This window comes from Eumetopias jubatus, unplaced genomic scaffold (genome assembly GCF_037043125.1).
Source record: "Eumetopias jubatus isolate StellerSeaLion01/CBP00866 unplaced genomic scaffold, mEumJub1_p1.0 scaffold_13, whole genome shotgun sequence".
NCBI classification, from domain to species: domain Eukaryota; kingdom Metazoa; phylum Chordata; class Mammalia; order Carnivora; family Otariidae; genus Eumetopias; species Eumetopias jubatus.
In genome coordinates, this window is record NW_028274819.1 from 107,949,144 (window position 1) to 107,970,618 (window position 21,475).

The 21,475-nt window shown below is 40.1% G+C and overlaps 1 protein-coding gene across 3 annotated transcripts; it reads left to right on the top strand.

Moving 5' to 3' along the window:
• On the top strand, positions 1–20,668 carry POGLUT3 (protein O-glucosyltransferase 3). 3 transcript variants are annotated; one of them, XM_028106003.2, is made up of 8 exons: positions 1–202; positions 5,893–6,090; positions 8,182–8,468; positions 12,119–12,335; positions 13,963–14,159; positions 15,051–15,245; positions 16,570–16,674; positions 18,113–20,668. In XM_028106003.2, the coding sequence occupies exons 1-8, from the start codon at positions 1–3 to the stop codon at positions 18,236–18,238; spliced, it is 1,527 nt and encodes a 508-aa protein (XP_027961804.1). In that variant the 3' UTR covers positions 18,239–20,668. The 3 variants fall into 3 exon arrangements, with proteins under 3 accessions (XP_027961804.1, XP_087873908.1, XP_087873909.1); XM_088017782.1 differs by having other exon boundaries at positions 8,182–8,327; XM_088017783.1 differs by lacking the exon at positions 1–202 and adding an exon at positions 549–650.
• The last annotated feature ends 807 nt before the right edge of the window (positions 20,669–21,475 follow it).

Here is a 21,475-nt window from a genome sequence, read left to right on the forward strand (position 1 = left end):
ATGCGCCGCCTCCCGCGGGCCGCGCTGCTGCCGCTGCAGCTCGCCCTGCTCGTGGCCGCCGGGGCCCCCGAGGCGCCGGTGAGCGCGCCGCGGAGCCTGGTGTGGGGGCCCGGGCTGCGGGCGGGCGTCGTGCTGCCCGTCCGCTATTTCTACCTGCAGGCCGTGAACTCGGAGGGCCAAAACCTCACTCGCTCGCCCCCAGGTAGCGTTGAGCCGCCGGCCTCTGCGTCACACCCCCACCCCAGCCCCGCCGCCCGCGCGCCGCCGCCGCCGCCCGCGCGCCCCGGCCCCCGCCGCGCCCGCGCCCCTCGGGAGTGCGCCCGCCGCCTGCGTGGCGTCCCTCCCCGGGCGAGTGTCGCCCTGCCTCGGCCCTGGCCACCTCCCCTGCCCCCGCCTCCCCGGACACGGCGGGCGGGCGGCGGGCGGCGGGCGTCGCTGCAGAAGTCGGAAGGAAGGAACTCCGCGGGGCGCTCCGCGGTTCAGGCGCGGCGCCGGCGCTCCACGCGGCCGGCGCCCGGGGTGTTGATGAAGGCCGCGTGACTCACGGGCCGGAGACCGTGTTCCCGCGCTGTTCCAGCACGCAGGGAGTTCCTCCGCGAGCTGAGTCATCAAGCCCCAGGAGTCGCGTCGGATCACTCGGTGGAGGCCGGGTGGGTTTGAAACAGCCACCTCCTCTGCCGAGGCAACGGCAGCGCTGCGGGCACAAAGGAAGCGCTTTTGCGTGCCAGCTTGTGGCCTTGGAGTTCTCGGGGAATGAGTGAGGCCCTGTAGCGCTCAGCTGTTGCGCCTCCCAAGGGTGGGCCCTGTCGGTGAATCTCTTCTGTCTCGGCGCCCTTCCACGGTCTCCCGCTCGCCTTGCCTCTGCAACTTCTTGCAACTTGCCCTGCTAGGTTCAAGTTGTTGCCAGTCAGGATTTGCTCATCTCTGTCTCATTTGTGTCCAGCCACCTGGCACCCTGTTTTATCAACAAAGAGACAATCAGAATACCCCAGCGCCTTTTCCACTGCCCGCGGGAAGCTATGACTAAACTTTTAGTTTTAGAAAGACTTTCCATGGCCCTAAGGACCAGAATAAAAAAAAAAATACTTAAACCCAGGTTCGAAGTCTTCCACTATGGGGTGTATTTTCTCCTTTATAGTTTTTTCTTTCCTAAAAGTCCTTTTGTGATGTTATAATGGGGAGGGGGAAGATTTAGAAAGAAAAGGGAGAACGAAGGAAAAATTACTTTATACAGGAAAAAAGAAAGTTACATGATCCAAAGTGACATGCTGCTAATCTTACTATTAATGAAAGAGCTAGACCTTCAAATAAAATTCTGTTCCTTAATCAAAAAATATCGGCAAAGTTTTTTTTTAACTGGCAGTACTCAAAGCTGTCGAGAGGGCATAGAGATCCTCTCCCCAGTGACCTTCATCGTCTGCTGGCGGGAGCACAAATTGCTAAAATGTTACTGGAAAGCTGTTTTCCAAATGTACCAAGAGTCTTAAATATTTACAAACCTAATATACAAAAAATACGTTTCAACAGCAATGTCCGTGCCCTTTATTTCTGGTAATCTGATTTCTAGGTATCTGACCTGAGAAAATGATCAGAACGTGGTCAAAGATTTCTGTGCAAGAAATTCTTGCCACATTGTCGTTATTTATTACAGCAAATTTAACCAGCCACCTCTGAGGTAATTGCTCAATAAAGTGTGGTACATTCATGTGATAGCATATTTGACAGCCCATTAAAAGTTAACATTTTAGATTCCACTTATATGACATATCTAAAGTAGTTAAATTCATAGAAACGAAGTGGAATGGTGGTTGCCAGGGGCTGATGGAGGAGGGAAATGAAAAGTTGTTGAATCCAGAAATTTGTTGCCCCCAAATCTGAATTTACTTAACACTACTGAACTGTACAGTTAAAAATGGTTAAGATGATCAATTTTATATGTTTTAACCAGAATTTGTTTTAATTTTAAAGTAAGATTTGAAAGTGTTATTTAATAATGCTTATACTAGGTTATGGATGGACTAAAAAGGGAAAATTATATAGTTTCATTTTAATTTTATAATAAATAGACGAACCTTAACTCTCATTAGTGTTGTCAGTAGTTATAGCAAGAAAATAAGGATTTTTTTTCACTCTCCTTTTTCCCAAGAAAAATTTCCCCCAAAATAATCTTAATGTTTTTACGATCAGGAAAAAAAAGTCATAAAAAACAAAAAGACTTTCAGCAAGTCTTTTCAGACAACCTCAGTTTCATACCCTTAGATTCTCCCTATTTCCTCTCATGCCACTGGATTTTTAGCTTCCATTAAAAGGCTGCCCTGGAGTTTTGAAAAGCTCACACAACCAGGTTTTTACACCTTCTGCCACCATCATTCGCTTGCAAGTCCTGAAATTTTTCCTTCTCCAAGAACTAAATGAAAAAAAGGGGGGGGCATTTTTTTCTCAAGACAAAGAGCTTCTTACACAACTTACCAAGATTCTCTTAATAATTATCACTCCCATTTAACTGTCACATTTATCTGAATATCATTAGTATGCTGTGCAACTCCAGGTACCTGGATTGCAAACGTGTGACCTTGAAAGTTCTAAAGCAAAGGATCTCAAACTGGAGTCCAAAGACAGAAAGTGGGCAGTCTGTGACCTTGGATATAGGGGAAAGAAGCTATCTCTGTCTTTGTTTTTACTCCCTTCTGACTTAAACTGGATATTTCCTTCTATTATGAATGTAGGCAAAACCTATTGATATTGTTATAGTCCCAGCATGTGACATAATGCCCGGCAGAGATGCTCTATAAATACCATAGAGAAAAGAAAAGAAGGCGCAGAGGGAGGGTGGTTGGAATCTGTCGAGATGGCTGGATACGAATACTCAGTTTCTACGCAGTCCTCCTTTACCTTCATCAGTAGTGATATCTTCATAAAATAGTCGTACCTCCTACTTGGTAGCACTTTAGTGTTTTAAACTGTGCCCTGTTTAACTTGTCATCCTTATTCGTCTTGTGAAGTAAGAAGGCTAGATATTATACTCTTCACTTTACACCTAAGACACTGAGGCTCAGTGAAGCTGAAATGTTTTGCCTGTGGCCCCACAGCCGTTAAGTGTCAGAGCCAAGAGTAGACACTCATCCTCTTTCCGTTTAATTAAATCTCCCGTCATATGATTGTCGTGCATCAGTTTTCAGTAAGTTCCTAGAGAGCATCCATCCATGGTCAGCAGGGCCGCGAGGCATTTTTGGAGAGTGACATGTAGCCTCAAGGCAACAGTGTGGCCTTCTGGGACTCGGTTTCCTTGGCCATGTGGGGTTGACGCTTGTTACGATTGCAGAGCCTTAATAATCTTCCTAAACAACAGGAAAGACAGTGACTCTGTTGTTCTAAGGGTGCCAGAGGTTATTCCTCCAACTCGGAATTCTGCAAACCAATACACTAACGTGACACAGCATGACAAGGTGGATGCAGGATGGGCTTTGAAAGAAGGATTCAAGCTGTATTCAAATATTGGCTCTGCTACTCATATATAGGTGAACTTGGGCAGGTTACTTCACTTCTTGGAGACTTGATTTCCTGATTTGTAAAATGCGGGTGACAATGCCCACGTTACAAATTCTTGTAGGAAACAAATAAGGTAGAAAATGCAAATGAAAATCTCAAGCTCAGGGACTGGCCCGTGATAAGTGCTAAAGTCTTCAAAAGTTCTGATTCTAATGGTGTAAGACTTTGATACTGCTAACTCCTTCATCTACCTAGTCCCTGCATTCTCATTCCATTAGCTATCTCTCCTAAAAAGATTTGAACCGATGAAGTAGAAAAATTCAAGCTGAGCTTCAAGTCTGTTCCATTATGTTAGCCCTTGGGGCAAATGAGAATTCACATTCCTTCCATTTGAAGCAATTTCAAATTGCACTCTTCTCGTTTTCTCTTTTATGGGGTTAAAATTGCTTCTTTCTATTTTCAGTCCTGACCATTGTTATTTTGTGTTGATTCTAACATTAATTTCATGCCAACAATGACACGGGCATGAAAGATTCCTATAAAAATACCTGAACATTTAAAATGTGTATTTCCAATGGCTCTATTTTAGTTTTATACATTTATTTTGAAATGTAGCTCTTAAATGCTATTTCAGGGACAAAAAAATTTATAACTGGAAGAGACAATACAGATCTAGTCCAATACTTTGAATTTAAAAATAATGAAACATTTTGGAACTAGTTTTTTTCTGCAAATCCATTTCTTTCCAAAATGATCACAGAATCATTCATATGTTTGTCTTATATCTGTTTGTTTATTTACAATCATAAGTTTATGGAGAACAGGACTATTTGACCAAGACACTAGAACTTTTCTGTACTGGTTCAACTTTGGGGAGAAAATTATAGGAATTGCTTCCTGGTCCCCAGGCTCTGCCTGCCTGATTTGCAGTCTGCCACACTGCGCTGTCTTTCTAAAATCAAGTGAGAAATAACACAAGGCAATGACCAATGTATTTCATTTAAGCATTTCAGGTAAACGGCTAACATTTTAAATAATTTCATATTAAATTATTACCTTTTTTCTTACAACATCCCCTATGTTTATTACAATTCATTTATTTTAGCAGATTTCTTTCATAATTTTATCACACTTGTTTAAGGGATGTCAAAATGCATTATTTAACAGCAAGTTGTCAGACACTACATTACGATTATGAAATTGAAGAGACCGAAGAACACCTCTCCTGACCCACAAGAAAAAAATAAAACCCTTGAAGATCAAAAGAGAGTAGAAACTTCACTCACAAGATTTAGAAACTAAGAGCAGGAGAAAGAAATTTTTTCAGTAATTTCAAAAAATATATATTAAATATGCTTAATTTGATAATATGATAGATGTGAAATGAAAAACTACTTTTATCCCCACTATTTTTTGCCAGGTCTGTGAATTTCAGAGGATTCACCACTTTTTAAAAAACATTTGCCTTTGCTATAGTGATTAACTGTGGTTGGGACATTAACTGATCTTTATTCTCAAAGCTCCTGAGGATCAGATCTGTGCTGAGTGCAGATACATCCACTGGACTCCGGGAAGAAAGATATCGCAACATTTATTTCTGGATCACAATGATATTAATCACAACAGTATTGTTTCAAAGCCTAAATCAGTCAGCTCATATACTACAAAAATAGAAGGGAAAGTTTACTAAGTGGGTATTACTTACCCTAGAATTTCCAGAAAACCCACAGAATTTTGGAGTTGAAAATGATGTTAGATCGTCCTAGTATAACTTTCAATTCAACCTGAGGAAATAAGCTTAGAGAAGTAAACTCTAGTATTTACAAAGGTGTGTGAAAGTGTGTGTGTGTGTCTGATATTTGTGCAGTCTAGTAACTAGCTGTAATCTTTCTCTACTTAGGGAAATAGGCTTAGAAGTATAACTGGAAATTTGGGTTAACCAAAGGAAAATTTCCTTAGAAATGAGGGTTATTAGGTATTAAAATGGTTTACAAAGAAAGCTGGTATATATTTTACAGAAGAAAGTTGGATTGTCTTGGAGCTCTGTCATTCTAAGAGTTTTTGGATTTTTAAGTATCTGGGCTGCTTTAAATCTACCCAAAGGAGAAAAGAGCAAAGAGGCAAAAAGTTCATCTCTTCCTTGCTTTTTTAAAGTACTGATTTTTTTCATTCAGTATATCTTTATTGAATGACTAATGAATCAAATGTTGACTCAGATCTTTGGTTTCAAGACACAACCCAGACATGGTTCTTGGTCTCAAGGACCTTCCAAACTAAAATTATTTTGTTATTATTTTGATGGTAGAGAAAAAAGTAACTTTGGTGTAGAGACACCTATCCAATAATTGGTAAGACAAAATAACCATGAAATAGTAGTTACATACATACATATTTTTTTTTCAGGTCAAACACTATTCAAAGTAGTAATCAAATCTCTTTCACCTAAAGAATTAGTCCGGATTCACGTCCCCAAACCTTTGGACAGGAATGATGGGACATTTTTGATGCGATATAGGATGTATGAAACTGTCAACGAAGGGCTGAAGGTAGAGGTCCTTTATGGTGATGAACATGTGGCTCAGTCTCCTTATATTTTGAAAGGTAAGTGATTATATTACACAATCCAGAGCCAGCCTTATATGTGTAGACCCCATGACTTTCAAAATGGCTTATGATGACCTTGAAGTCATGTACAAAAGAGTGAACATGGTATGCGTACCTTCTGGAGTTCAATTGTAAATAATTCTGCACCTAACATGGGGCTCAAACTCGCTACCCCAAGATCAAGAGTCACGTGTTCTACTGACCAAGCCAGCCAGGCACTCCTCCTGGAGCTCAATTTAACTTGGAATTTTGCGGGGAAAAAAACTAAAGAAATTTGAACGATAAGCAAGAAAATCTTGTGTATTTACCCAGGTAATTAACATGTCTGGCACTCTTCATTCTTTTATATAGATCTACAGTTCCTTCTAGTACCATTTACCTTCTGCTCAACGATCCCCATTATCGTTTCTTTTAGTGTGAGAATGCTGGTGATGAGTTCTCCCAGCTTTTGAATGTCTGGAAGAGTCTTTATTTTGCCTTCATTTTTGAAAGACATTTTTACTAAATATAGAATTGTAGATTAACAGGGTTGGTTTTGTCTCCTTAAAGATGTTACTGCACTGTCCTCTTACTTGCATTTTTTGCAACAGTGTATCTGCTGACATCCAGCATATCTGCTGTTCCTCTATACTGCTCAAAGTTTTCTCTTTAAGTCTCTTGAACAATTTGATTATTACGTGCTTTGGTGTAATTTCCTTCATGTTTCTTGTGCTTGGGTTCTTGGAGCTTCTTAGATCTTTGGGATTATAGTTTTCGTTAAATCCAGAGAAATTTTGGCTGTTATTTCTTCAGTACTTTTTTTCTGTTCTACTCCAGAGTTCCTCCCACAATTCCAGTTACCCCTATATCAGGCTTGAAATTATCCCACAGCTCGGTGATGCTCTTTTCATTTTTAAAATTCTTTTTTTTTCTCCATTTCATTTTGTATACTTTCTATTGCTGCATCATTAAGTTCCCTAATCTTTCCTTCTGCAATGTCCAACTTGCCATTAATTGTATCCAGTGTATTTTTCATCTCTTGTTGCTCTCTCATCTTCTTGATCGTTTTTCTGGAATGCAGTGAAATTACTTGGAAATAATTTGAACCTTTCAGATTGCTTTTACAATTCATTAGGCAAGACCAGAACCATGTTTAGTCTAGGGCTAATTATTCCCCACCACTCAGGCAATACCTCTCTGCCTACTCTACCCTAAGGCCCAGCAATTAGGATGCTTCCCAGTCGGCCTGCTGTGAACAGGTACTATTCCCAACCCTGTATGACCAGTGGGTATTGTTGCGTCCGATCATTCTGGATGTTCTTTCCCTGTCTTGGATAATTTCCTTGCCTATATACACTCCTCAGAAACCCTAAATACTCGAAGGGGAAACTTTTGCAGATCTCTGGAGTTTTCTGGCTGTGTGGTTCTCTCCTTTCAGGGAATGTGTCCTACAAATACCAGCTGCCTTGTTCTCCCTGGACACCCAGCTCTGTCCCCTCAACTCAGTGAGACTGCTGGGCTCTGCCTACATTTCTCCCTGTTTCCATAACCTGGAAACCCCCTTAGGCAGTAAGTTTATAAACTGTAGGGCTCATCTCCTCTATTTCCCATCTCTCAGACTCACTGTCCTTCACTGCCTCATGTCCGGTGGCTTAAAAACTGTTTCATATATTTTGCCTCTTTTTTTGGTAGTTTCAGGTAGAATGGTAAATTGGTCCATATTACTCATCTTGGTCTGAAGTAGAAATCCTCAAGAAACATAAATAATTTTTTGAAGTTTTTATAAAATTATGTTAATCTTTATACTTTATATTAAGTTAAATATATTTAAATACATTTATTAAATATTAAACATATTTATATTTAATATATTATATTATTATATTTAAAATAGTTTTAATTATATATAATTAATATATACTATATTAACATATATTATAACTATATTAAATATTAAATATATAATATAAATATATATTATCCCTGTCTGGAGAATCTTCGAATTCAGCAAGAAGTCATCCCATGTTCCTATCAGGGGCAGAAACAACCCCCTGTGTGGAGGTGTTTGTTAATGGAGTATGGCATTACTCATGTCTTTGTCTTCCCTAGGACCAGTGTACCATGAGTACTGTGAGTGTCCTGAAGAGGATCCTCAGGCCTGGCAGAAAACTCTTTCTTGTCCAACCATGGAACCACAGATTGCAAAGGATTTCGCTTCCTTCCCCAGCATCAATCTCCAGCAGATGCTAAATGAGGTTCCAAAAAGGTTTGGGGATGAGAGGGGTGCCATTGTTCACTACACGATTCTCAATAACCGTGTCTACCGGAGATCTTTAGGGAAATACACAGACTTCAAAATGTTCTCGGACGAGATTTTGCTGTCACTGGCAAGAAAGGTATAAGAATAAATTCACTGGTTCTGGAAACAGTACAGAGTTGACCCTTAAATGACACGGGTTTGAATTGCATGAGTGCACTTATACATGGGCATTTTTTTATAAATACATGACAGTACTGTAAATAGTATTTCTCTTCCTTATGATTTTCTTTTTTTTTTTAAAGATTTTATTTATTTATTTGACAGTGGGAGAGATGGCGAGAGAGGGAACACAAGCAGGGGGAGCGGGAGAGGGAGAAGCAGGCTTTGCGCCGAGCAGGGAGCCTGATGTGGGGCTCCATCCCAGGACCCTGGGATCATGACCTGAGCCGAAGACAGACGCTTAACGACTGAGCCACCCAGACGCTCCTTCCTTATGATTTTCTTAATTAACAGTTTCTTTTCTCTAGCTGATTTTATAGTGAGAACACAGTATATAATACGCATAACATACAAAAATGTGTTAATCAACTGTTATGTTATTGGTCGATAGTAGGCTACTAGTTGTTAAGTTTTGGGAGATTCAAGATTTATACACAAATTTTAGACTGTGCGGGTGTCGGCACCTCTAACCCCTACATTGTTCAAGGGTGAACTGGAGTTTACTTATTTCATTGTAACTTTGAGATGCTTAGAACAGTGGCAAAGGATGGAAATGGATTCTAAGCTTGGAAATGTGAATTTAAGATGTCCACTACCTGAGTGTTCATAAAGTCTCCCCCCTTTATGGATCTTTCTTTCCTGTAAATTAAGTGGCTTGAGCCCCCATCTCAGGCAAGTAGGTCCTACGGAACACTTCCAAGGTTTCTGTGGACTCCCAGACATGTTGAGCCTCAAGGTCACTTTTTTTTTTTGAGATTTATGTATTTATTTGGGAAAGAGAGACACACAGAGTGGTGGGAGGGGGAGAGGGAGAGAGAATCCTCAAGCAGGCTCCCTACTGAGTGTGGATTCCTGGTGCAAGGCTCATTCTCACAACGCTGAGATCACAATCTGAGCAGAAATCAAGAGTTGGATGCTTAACCGACTGAGCCACTCAGGTGCCCCTCAAGGTCACTTCTTGAAATTCTCTGTTGTGGTGAATACTCCTCCCATTCAGATACCAGTTTCCGCAGCTGTTTTGTTCTTACCACCTGAAAATGACTTGAACTTTGACCACTTTTTCCTTGTTTTACCCTAAGTGCCTCAAAAGATAGCATGCATGGCACATTTTGTTGAAGGTTCTAGTAACAGAGAGGTTATTTTTGTACCATTGCATAGTAAAAAGCAGTGCAACAAAAACCCTAACATTTAAAAATAAACATCCCTGTATTAATCAGACTCAGTCATCCTTGCCTCTGGGAATTACTCACTGCCCGTCATTGGGCTTCAGGTCTTGGCTTCTTAGTGAATACAGCTGGGCCTCTATCTCTCAGAAGACTTCTCAATTTCCCCCACCCCCACCCCTCTACTGAACCCTTCTTTCCACATTTACTGCACTCTTAAGCAGAGCAGCTCAAATTGCCTTTTGTTCTTCCTCCTTCCTGACCATGCAGAGTGAAGGGTAAGGATGAGCATTTTCTGCCTTTCCCACCCAGAAAGACTGTCAAGGTAGTTTTCTAAACCAAAAGTCAACTTCGGTGATATGAGGTATACAATTTTCCAAGTGTGCTGAATGTGGGTTGCAATCAATTCTTATTTTATTTTATTATTATTATTTTTTAATTCTTATTTTAAATAGCAGCCCCCCCCCACACCATCCCCATAGCACACCATATGAGCATATTTAAGATACTTGATCATAAAGGAGGGGCTTTCTTCCTGGCCTACTGCCCTGTATTTCCACCTTGTACTCACAATGGCAGTGGATTTACTAGTGACGAATTTGTCCCTTAGAGGATGTTGGGCAATGTCTAGAGACAGTTTTGGTTGTCACAACTCGGGGTTGCTACTAGCACCCGGTCTGTGGAGGCCATGGATGCTAGTAAACATCCTACAGTGCACAAAACAGCCCCCACAGCAAAGAATTACCAGACCCAAATGTTGATCCTACTGAGATTGAGAAACCCTGTTCTATAGTGAGAACTCCTGGTGTGGAGTTTATTAACGAGCTGATAAATGAGAGTAGGGAAGCGAGGAGGGTGAATTGTCACACCCCTTGGCCTTCCCTCTTGTTCTAGGTTCTTTGCCCAGTGGCTGGGAAGAAATCCAAAATAAATGAGACTCATCTCTGCACTTTGAGCGGCCTACTCTAGTGGGACTTGCTTTTTGTTATTTGGAAGTTAGAGGTAGGATGTGAATAAAAATAGTCCACCTCAACGTGATAGGCCTGTAAGAAAAGCAGGCCCCCCAGGTGGAACTGCCTGAGGAGGGCGAGCCATCGAGGAGGTGACATTCGGTCTGGGTTCGAAGGACGAGAAAGGAGACTGCCAAGTGAATAAGTAGGGGAAGAATATTCCAAGTGAGAAGGGAAGTACATGGGAGAGTGGGTCACATTTTCAGAGAGTAGCCTAAAGTTTACCAGCCCACGCTCCGGTGGAACATGGTAACAGGGCCTTGCTTTCTGGCCAGGGACTTTAAACCTTGTCCTGCAGGCTTTAGGTTTCGTTGACCTTGGTGGTGACATTAAGTTGGGTTTTAGGAATTTGGGCAGCAAGGGGCGCCTGGGTGGTTCAGTCGTTAGGCGTCTGCCTTCGGCTCGGGTCGTGATCCCAGGGTCCTGGGATCGAGCCCCACATCGGGTTCCCTGCTTGTGTTCCCTCTCTCGCTGTCAAATAAATAAATAAATTCTTGTTTTTTTTTTTTTAAAAAAAAGGAATTTGGGCAGCAAGGTGAAAGCAGATCAGAGTGGGGAGAGCCTAGTAGCAGAACACCTAGTGAGCAAGCTCCTGCAACAATCCAGGCGAGAAATGAGAGAAGGGCCTCATGTAAGGCACTGACCATGGAGATGCACACGGAGTGGCAGAATCCAGAAGCAAAGGTAGACATGATGTGGAGGTTTGATAGTGAAGGAAAAGAAGTGCTTGGCTCTAACCTTGTCGATTCTCAGGCAGGTGACAGAAAGGGTTCTTGAAGCCACTTACGCATACCTTTCCATACCATGTCCACTTCTATAATAATAAGCAATTTTGATAATTAAAAAAATTTTTTATTAAGTAATCTCTGTGCCCAACATGGTGCTCGACCCCATCATCAAGAGTTGGATGCTCCACCAACGGAGCCAGCTGAGCACCCCAATACTAAGCAATTTTTTTAAAAGATTTTATTTATTTGTTTGACAGAGAGAACGAGAGAGAGAGGGAACAAGCAGGGGGAGGGGCAGAGGGAGAAGCAGACTCCCCACTGAGCAGGGAGCCCAATTTGGGGCTTGATCCCAGGACCCTGGGATCATGACCTGAGCTAAAGGCAGACGCTTAACCTACTCAGCCACCCAGGTGCCCCAATACTAAGCAATTTTAAATGCCACCTCTGAACAAAGGGCACTTCCTCCTGGTTAAGTGAATTTGCCATGTACCATCCTCACCCTTGATTTTCTGATACTGCTGATGACTGAGAGGCATTCTTCTCTCTTCTGCTGTTTTCACATGTTCACTTTTATCAGGCATATTTTAAGAAGCCAAAGAATGGAAGCATTTAGTACCTAAAACTGAGGTCTTCCCAGCACTAATGTTTCTTCTTTTGTTTATTTAGGTCCTTCTCCCCGATATAGAATTTTATATTAATCTTGGAGATTGGCCTCTGGAGCATCGAAAAGTCAATGAAACCCCTGGCCCTTTACCTATCATTTCATGGTGCGGCTCCTTGGATTCACGGGATGTTATCCTTCCAACGTATGACATCACCCACTCCACACTCGAAGCAATGAGGGGTGTCACCAATGATCTCCTCTCTATTCAGGGAAATACAGGTAAATTAAAGTTTACTCTCAAAGGAAAAACAGAGGTAAAAAGAGAATGTTCAGTTGGAGAGAACAAAGGTATATATTTAAATACCATTGTTCTTATTTTCTAACCAAGAAGAAAGAGCAGTGTAAGATTCTTCTAATCCAAAAATTAGATATGTAGGTTGGGCTAGTTGTCCAAAACTACTGTAACTGAGTCTCCTTTGAGTTGGTCATTTGTAAATACCATTTGAAAATATATATTTGGTAAAATTGTCACTTAATGCTGACTTCAATGCCCTTATATTGCTGAAGAGAGCATTTTGAAAAATATAAAATGATATGCGGATGTGAGAGAATTATGGTAGCAGCAGAATTTGGGTATTACTACCTCCAACACTTAGTAAGGAATTTTCCCCTTTCCTCTTTCTGCCTTGCTTGATCCTTCAAAATCTGAATTCCTCCCCCCCCCTTTGATGGCTTTACATTTATGGCATAACACACTCTAGAATTAAACCAGACTCCCTGAGTAGAATAAACGCTGCCTGTCTTTACAACCTCTGTTCCTGTTTATTGTGATTTGGTAGACTCGTTTAGTAGATGCGACCAGAGACTCTTTGCAGACTACCTAAAGATAACATAAAATGAAAACTGACTTTTTATTGGGTAACAGTGAATTCCTGGGAAGTGTGCTAAAATACTAGAGAGAGTGACCCCCTCCAGTTTCTGTTTTATGATTTATCCCTTCAAATAGTAACAGGTGTTAACTAATGACCTCTCTTTAGAATAATAGAAATAGACAAATTAATTCTTCTAGAATACTATCTAGAAAGATACACACACACACACACACACACACACAGTTGGGCTATATATACATGTTTTCATTTCACAGCTTATTAGACAAAGTCTTCCCCATATTCAAAAGTGATGTGCTCAAAATTCTGAACAACCTAGGGATTAAAGATGTGGATGTTACTTAGTTACATAGTTTGTCCTGGTCACCCAATCTAAGAACAAAAGCCCAACTCATTTTTTTTATTGTGAAGCACAAAGAATGGAAGAAGCTTGTGAGTGGGCCAAGTCATTGAATGTCTTTTGCTTTGAACTTGGTCCAGTGTTATTTTGGATATCTCCTAATGTCATACAACAGACAATCCAAAAAGTGAGCTTTCACAGGTAGAGAAACAGGTGAAATTAGGGATGCCTGGGTGGCTTAGTTGGTTAAGTGTCTGCCTTCAGCTCAAGTCATGATCCCAGGGTCCTGGGATCGAGTTCTCCATCGGGCTCCTTGCTCAGCAGGGAGCCTGCTTCTCCCTCTGTCTGCCGCTCCCCCTGCTTGTGCTCTTTCTCTCTCTCTCTCTCTGTCAAATAAATAAATAAAATCTAAAAAAAAATAGGTGAAATTGGAGCATTCTTTTATGTGATACAGCAAATAAAAGGACTGTTTTTAAAAGTCTGAACTGAAAAGTATCTCAGGCAAGGTACTGGATCCCATATTTTTTGGAGATAGCACCTTTTTTTAGAAGATGAGTTGATGATCAAAGAGCTTTAATATCTTAAATGATAATGGTAGATTACAGATGAGTATGCTAACGGTTTTTATAAATGTCAAGTTCATAATAGTATTTTTTTTATGGCTTCAAACTTCTAGGGCCTTCCTGGATGAATAAAACAGAGAAAGCTTTCTTCAGAGGTAGAGATAGCCGAGAAGAGAGGCTCCAGTTGGTACAGCTGTCCAAGGAAAATCCAGAGCTCCTAGATGCAGGAATTACAGGATATTTCTTTTTCCAAGAGAAAGAAAAGGAGCTTGGAAAAGCTAAATTGATAGGTTTCTTTGATTTCTTTAAGGTATGCATTTTTGTCTTCTTGTATGGATATGAAGTGATAAACTTGTGTCGTGATGATAGGGATGTGAACAATGTGACAAAATCTGACTGGCTAGAAAACTCTTTGGTACCGATTATTCAAGAAAATATTAATGACTAAATCCGTGAGTATATCCTGTTCTTTTCAGTGTGTTATAATGAAAAGAACATTGGATTTGAGCTCAGAGAATAGAGGTTTATAAATTTATCTGAACACTGATTTTCTCATTTGCAAAAAGAGAAAAAAAAGAGCTTATGATAATACTTGCTTCACATTACTATGATCAAGTGAGGTTTAATTCCCATGAAAAGTGAATTTGAAATGTAAAGCGAGGCTTATTAATCCAGCAAATGCGTAAACGGGGTACATCTTGTGTGGCTAGCATCACACCGTCCCTAAACTTCTCCAGGTTTCTGTCTCCTCGACTCTAGAACTGAACACTGGAGATAAGGCTTTCCTTTTTCATACTTACCTGGGAAGAAGGAACCGATGAAATAATGTATACATGAAAGTGTAAATTGTTACCAGGAGTCAGCTTTAATAAACCTACAGCCTTTGAAACATTTTCCTACCAGGTCACAGAAACCTGAATCCATTACATAGAGTTGAAATAGGTATTCCTATTTCCTAAAATTATTTGTCTTATCCTTAAACGCATTGTATTTCTTAAAATCAGCCTGCTCAAGGCTGTTTATGATTTCAATACAAAGAGAAAATGTGAGGTACAAAATAACGTATAAAACTTTTAAACACTGAAGTCGGAACGTGGAAAATAATTCTTTTATATGTAGTATGACAGTGTTGATGACAAGCAGAAGTGAAGCAAATGGCTGTTAAGTGTTTCCTTTGTTTATGTTTGTTTTACTCTTTCAGTACAAGTATCAAGTGAACGTGGACGGGACTGTGGCGGCTTATAGATACCCGTACCTCATGCTGGGCGACAGTTTGGTTTTGAAGCAGGACTCGACATATTATGAACATTTCTATATGGCACTAAAGCCTTGGAAACATTATGTTCCAATTAAAAGAAATCTTAGTGATTTACTAGAGAAAGTTAAGTGGGCCAAGGTAAGTTTACTGCAATTTTAATTTCTTGAGGCAATAACAAACTTACCAAGATTATTTACATGAATTCCATCATGACCCAATTTAACTGGATATAATTTAGTCAAAAGAAATGTTATTTCCTGAAATTTTTGTTCCCTTGAAATATCTAAAGAATCAACATCAGGATCATTTTAATACCCTTTATCAACATTTTGGAGGATTTTTAGAAGATTTAGAAGATTTAAAGACAAGCATTATGTAGAATATAGGTTTTCCTGAAGGAATCACTATTCATGCATATACACACAAGCAAAAACACACCACATGCAAATGACAGATTGAAAATCCCAGGGCTAGAGTGCGCTATGCACAAGAAGACATTGGAGGCAATTATGATACCCTCTTCTTTTCTCCAGTTAGGAAAAAGGCACAATGAATGCATGCTATATACAACATCCCAAGAATCACAAGTTTCCCATAAAATAAGAATTCTTTTTTTTAAAAGGAAACATATTACAAAGCTGTTGTGTTTTATTATGAAACTATAAAAATTTACCCTTCCGTGGGTAAGACTTCATTCTATTTCTAAGTTTCTGAAAAGCAATATTCAGTTATGCAAATGACTAGGTGCCTGAGGCGGAATCATTTCTGTGACCCTTTATAAAGAGTCAGGATTGCTTGTCCGTGACTTTTCTAAAGGGCAGCACAGTAGAGTATTAGCTATTTTCCAAAGTATAATTAGAAACAGTGACCGTTCCTGGTACTGAAGGAACAGCCTGTGGGTGCTAATGGCTGAATTTATGATTACAGCAATAAGATAAGCCTTCATAGGTACCATTTTATGACAACTTTTGGGCTCTGACTGCATATTAAAATGGAGTTTTTAAGAGACATTATAACATGAAAAAGGATTCATTCTACTCCAGATTGTATTTTAATATCAAGCAGAGAGGCTATAGGTTGGGGGAACAGAGAATGAGCCCTAAATTTCTCGGGTAGCCAGGGCAGTACTAGGGGTAGTCACAAGAGAGACTGCATGTCTGATGTGCGTATGGCGGGGAGGGCACTTCGGGCCTGTGGACCAGGGTCCAAACATGTGTGACCACTTTTGTGTAACACAGGCCTCTAGGAAGGTGCCTTGGTGATTTCTCAGAGCTTCGCTCCGAATTATCTTCCTCAGGCCCCACATCCCATGCTGGTCACATTCAACCCCATCTCTGTCCTGCTTCATACTCACCTGTAGCCTTCTTTGGGGGGGGGTCACAGGAGTACTCTTCATTCAGTGTGTGTGTGTGTGTGTGTGTGTGTGTGTGTGTGTGTGTTTGTGTGTGTTTAACCCTTTCAGGAAAATGATGAAGAAGCCAAGAAGATTGCTAAAGAAGGGCAGTTGGCTGCTAGGGAGCTGCTGCAGCCGCACCGGGTTTACTGCTATTATTATAGAGTGCTCCAGGTTAGTTCCTACCGGCCATCTCCTCCCTACACCCCCCCCCCCCCCTGCTCAGGCATCCTCACATACCATGCAGGGCCTGAGTGCCTCACTTCCTGAAAGGACTCAGAGCGTCAGCCAGTGGAACTCTCCGGAAGCTGAGCACTGGCCCAGCCCATGGAGAGATGGGAATAGTGCTGAGACCTTTTGTGGTCTCCATATTTGTATCTCCACTCACTATTATGAAAAACAATGCATAGAACCCTTGCAAATACAAATTAAAAGCTCCTCCTACCTCCCCAGTCTTTTTATGAAATGCCTTATGGAATTCCTAATTTAGGTATTTTCTGAACCTCAGAGACCAAATAAGGGGGTTGGACTAGAGATCATTAACATCTCTCTACTCAAAAGGTCTGCCTCTTCGTTCTTACTACGTAAGATTCATGCTTTTGCTATCACCGTGTAGGATGGACAGCAGATATTTAGCTTGCTGTAGGAAACAAACAAGTGAAATATATTTATAATGGTTTTAACACTTCAGGCCTAATTACTGAAGTGCAAATGTTTATTGAAAATCTAAGAATTGGTTCTTTGGGTAACTATCTTGTGTTTCACATAGTAAATTCTAGACAGGAAGAAAAGAAAAAAAGAAATAATGCTTTTTTGTTTTTAACCTAAACTTATTTTTCTGTGGACAGAAAAAAAAGCACATTTCTTCAGATGCCTGTGGATATTACCCTCTCATAGAAAAATAAAAATGATAAATTTCACCATTTACTAAAGTCAGCCTTTCCCTTGAATGAATTGTACGCCCTCTGTTAGTCTACCTATAATATTAATGGTAGGAGTTTCTCCCTCTAAAATACTCATTAGGTTCCTGTGCTCATGTCAGTATTTTGTTGGGTTTGGCCCAACACCAGGAATCTACAGCTAAATGTATATAGAGCCACTGAATCAAAATCTAATTTATAGGAATATTTCAGTCAGTGGCTAAAGTAGAGGGACATTACACAGGTCTGTCACCATTTACAAAACGTATGTGACTATGAGCCTAAAGGGAAGGGTGTGTGGGACTGCCAGCTTTATTTTGAGATGCTTATCATCTCTGTTGGTTGATTTGAGTGTTCAACAAATGTAATTATTCATTAATAAGTGGAGGATAAATGCCAAGAGGTGCCACTATTTCAAGTAGGGACCCTTGGCTTGACATGCCTTTTGTGGAGGCTTCCTAGGTACACATGCAATTGTGGATTGGGGTTCCTTGTTAGATTCTGAAATATTGCACTTAGTGCCTATAAAACCTGAAGTTAAAATGCAGCTTCAGGACCGGAATAAACCAGACCTTTGGTTTTTAGTCTCAAGATACACAGCAGCTAGAAACACTGGCCTGAGTGGGGTAAGGAGGGTCCAGTGGAATGAAGCATGGACTAATCTTTCAGTTGCCTTCAAACACGCATTTCAGAAATACGCTGAGCGCCAGTCCAGCAGACCCGAAATACGTGATAAGATGGAACTTGTTCCTCAGCCAGATGATAACACGTCCCTGTGCCAGTGTCACCGGGAAGGACCTTTCAGAGAAGAGCTTTAAGTCAGCTCACACGGACACTCCTGTGAAGGCCAGTGAAACATGGAATGCAAGCCTTCAGACAGAGGCCGCGCTGTGGGCAGCGCAGTCGAGGAGACTCACGTGGACTGGCAGAGCAAGATGAGAGCAAGTGGTACAGGCCTCTTTGAATATTATTTTCTTTTGTGTAAAGACGGCTATATCAATATCACAGTTGCTCTAAACAGAAAACTTGCGGGTCATAGACAGAGAGGCTTGCCAAAATAGAAATCACTATGAAAGAAAAAAAGAAATCACTATGAAATTATTTACACCATATTTCTTAGTTTGTTTCTATCCCTTGTTCACTTTCCCTCTCCCTCTTCCAATTATGAAGAAAAAATGTTTGTGCAGGGTTCTTCCCCTCTTATTGCGTAATTTTGCCTCCTACAGGCTGCTTTGGACATTGAGTAATAGCAAGCCTCCTTTTGGAAGGTCTGATAAGAATAATTAAGGAAGAAAAGCATGATGGCTCCCTTGTTAAAGGTAGCTTGGAGACTGTGGAGGCCACGTTTTTTTTAAAGCTCACTCATATCTTTTTAGCTAAGTTTTATCAAGGCCTGAGACAAAATTAAGGAGAAATTATGCCATAAGCTAGTAATTCCCAATCTATCTGGGTGGTACACCCATCAAGGACAACACAATTATTAGTAGATGAGAACTTTCTGTGGGTACCACTCATTATCTATGTATTGAATAGATGGAAGATAACTACACTCAGATGGGGGTCGCTACTACTTTTTTGAATCTTTAAAAGGGACACTTGAAAACATCTGCCAGAAACAGCAGTAAGCCTGGTACCTTGGGAATTCACCAATAAGCTGATAAGAAAGGCAAGCATCCTGAGTGCACCCCTCCTCTGTTTCAGTGAATTGCTACAAGAAAAACTTTGGAAATTTCCTTTGCCTTTTTGGACAGGGTCAAAACTTAAGCCTTATAGCCCAGAAATTCATTACATACTCCTTGTAAAACCACCAATCCAAGATTCACTCCACTAAAGAACACACTCCCAAAGCAAGAGCTAGCTACACTCCCAGTATGAAAATATTTACTCCCCTAATTGAAATATTTACTTAATCTGAGAAACAATGTAACCACTTTAAAGTAGTCATATCCTTTTATGAAGGTTCAAGAAGAACACAGAATTGTGTAACTAGACAAGAGCAAAACCACATTTAGGAGAACAGTGTCATCAAAACCAAGTACCCAAGGAAAACACCCACCAATTGTACACCCACAAAAATACAAGGTCACGAGTATAAAATAAAGGGCAGCTGTACTAGGACCATACACTAATGAATCCATGTCCTGCATATATTGTACATGGAGTTTGGGGCTTGTCAAAGCTGAGATTATTGAAAGAAAATTTGCCTTCCTTCACACCAGCCTGCCCACCAACCCCAGGTCCTTCCTTGTGGCTGATGGCATCTTGTGAGAAATATCTTAAATTTTTAAAATGTCTATCATCTGCTGCCAAACAAGCCTGATAGTTAAAAGTGAACTGAGATACACCACACAGCTTCTGAGCTTGGAACAGGAAAGGATGTGTTTGAGAAAGTAAGTGGAACCCTCAAAAAATTTCATAGGGAATCAGCAGTCAATCTAGATAATTTTCCATCCGCCCAGCTTAGTCATAGTCTTTAAAAAGTTATTTTTATGTGGCTTTCTGGTTTGCTGACACGAATATAACTTAATAAAATCGTTTTACTAAAACCCTGATTTTTTTCCCTTCGAATTCACACAATATCTACATATTTCATTAGTTGTTTTTAATACTTCAACTTAAAAAAATCTGATTTTTAAAAGGAAGAGAGGGGTATGCAGGTAAATACAATAAGTGCATTTATCTAAATAAGCTGCCAGCATGTTTGTTGCTGTATTATTTTTATTAGTAAAATGTTGGAAGCACCTTGATTTCATGAGGGAACTGGCTAAATAGTTATTGATATATAAAGTAATGTAATACAACTATTTTTAAAAAGTAGCTCTAAATGTACTATCATGAAAGATTTCCATTACAGTATTCAGTGAAAAAACTAAGTTACAGAACAACATGTATAATGTGAAACCATGAATGTAATAAACAAAAATATATTTGTATGGTTGAAAGTTTGGAAGGATTTTACCACTATCTGAGGAAGAGATGGAGAGAAGGGAATTTTTACTTTTTGCTATATACCTGTCTATGATATTTGTTTTTGCTACAAGTAAGAAAATCAGATTGTAAAATAAAGAAAAATGTAAACCTAGGAAAAGACTGTAAGTGCACAAAAGATATACATAAGAAAATGGATATTTATATTTTCCATTATGCTGTTTTTAAATCTACTCTGTCTAGAATTTTATATCATGGGACATATTATATACACTTTTTACATAAAGTAAATTTTCTAAATAAAATTTTGAAAAAGATAATTTCTGTTTTTAAGAAAGACTGTAACCACCAGGGGACCTGGGTGGCGCAGTGGATTGAGTGGCGACTCTTGGTTTCGGCTCAGGTCACGATCTCAGGGTCCTGAGATTGAGCCCCGTGTGGGCTCCAGTCTCAGTGGGGAGTCTGCTCGAGATTTTCTCTCCCTCTGCCCCTCCCCCTGCTTTCACAGGTGCTCTCTCCCTCTCTTTCTCTCTCTCAAATAAATAATCTTTAAAGAAAAATAAGAAAGATTGTAACCACCTATAGCCCTGGTATTTCTGTAACTGTGTTGGTCTAATTTTAATTTTATTGTGTCTTCATGAATAAATGAACCAAAACTTCTATCACTACCACTCAGTCCCTAGTACATAGAAATCTAATATTATGAGGAAAGAAAATTGGGCTTGACACCATTATTTTCTCTTATGTCAGGTGAAAATACACAAAGTACAGTGTCTTAGCTGGTTCAGGTCACCATTATACTGGTTTTGCTGTAACTACCTATGGTGACAGAGGTTAACTACACTTACTGTAGTGATCATTTAGCAATATAAACAAGTACCAAATCATGTTGTACACCTGAAACTAATGTATGGTACATGTCAATTATACCTCAATTTAAAAAAGTAAAATAAGACTGGTTTAGGCTTTACCAGCTAAAGAGCTTAAATTTAGAAATAGCATTGGACTCCAATCACCTGTCACTTATTCTTTCATCCTGAGCGCTAGATGCCAAATCACTAAAAGGATCCGTTTTCTTATTTACAAATGAATAAATTACTTAAATATGAAAGACTTCGTGTGTTTCT

Bases quoted from the DNA above. Each gene is read 5' to 3' on its own strand.
- POGLUT3 (XM_028106003.2), top strand. From the start codon at position 1: ATGCGCCGCCTCCCGCGGGCCGCGCTGCTGCCGCTGCAGCTCGCCCTG. The intron at 8,469-12,118 runs GTATAAGAATAA...TTGTTTATTTAG, and splicing joins TGCTGTCACTGGCAAGAAAG to GTCCTTCTCCCCGATATAGA. The intron at 14,160-15,050 runs GTATGCATTTTT...TTACTCTTTCAG, and splicing joins GTTTCTTTGATTTCTTTAAG to TACAAGTATCAAGTGAACGT.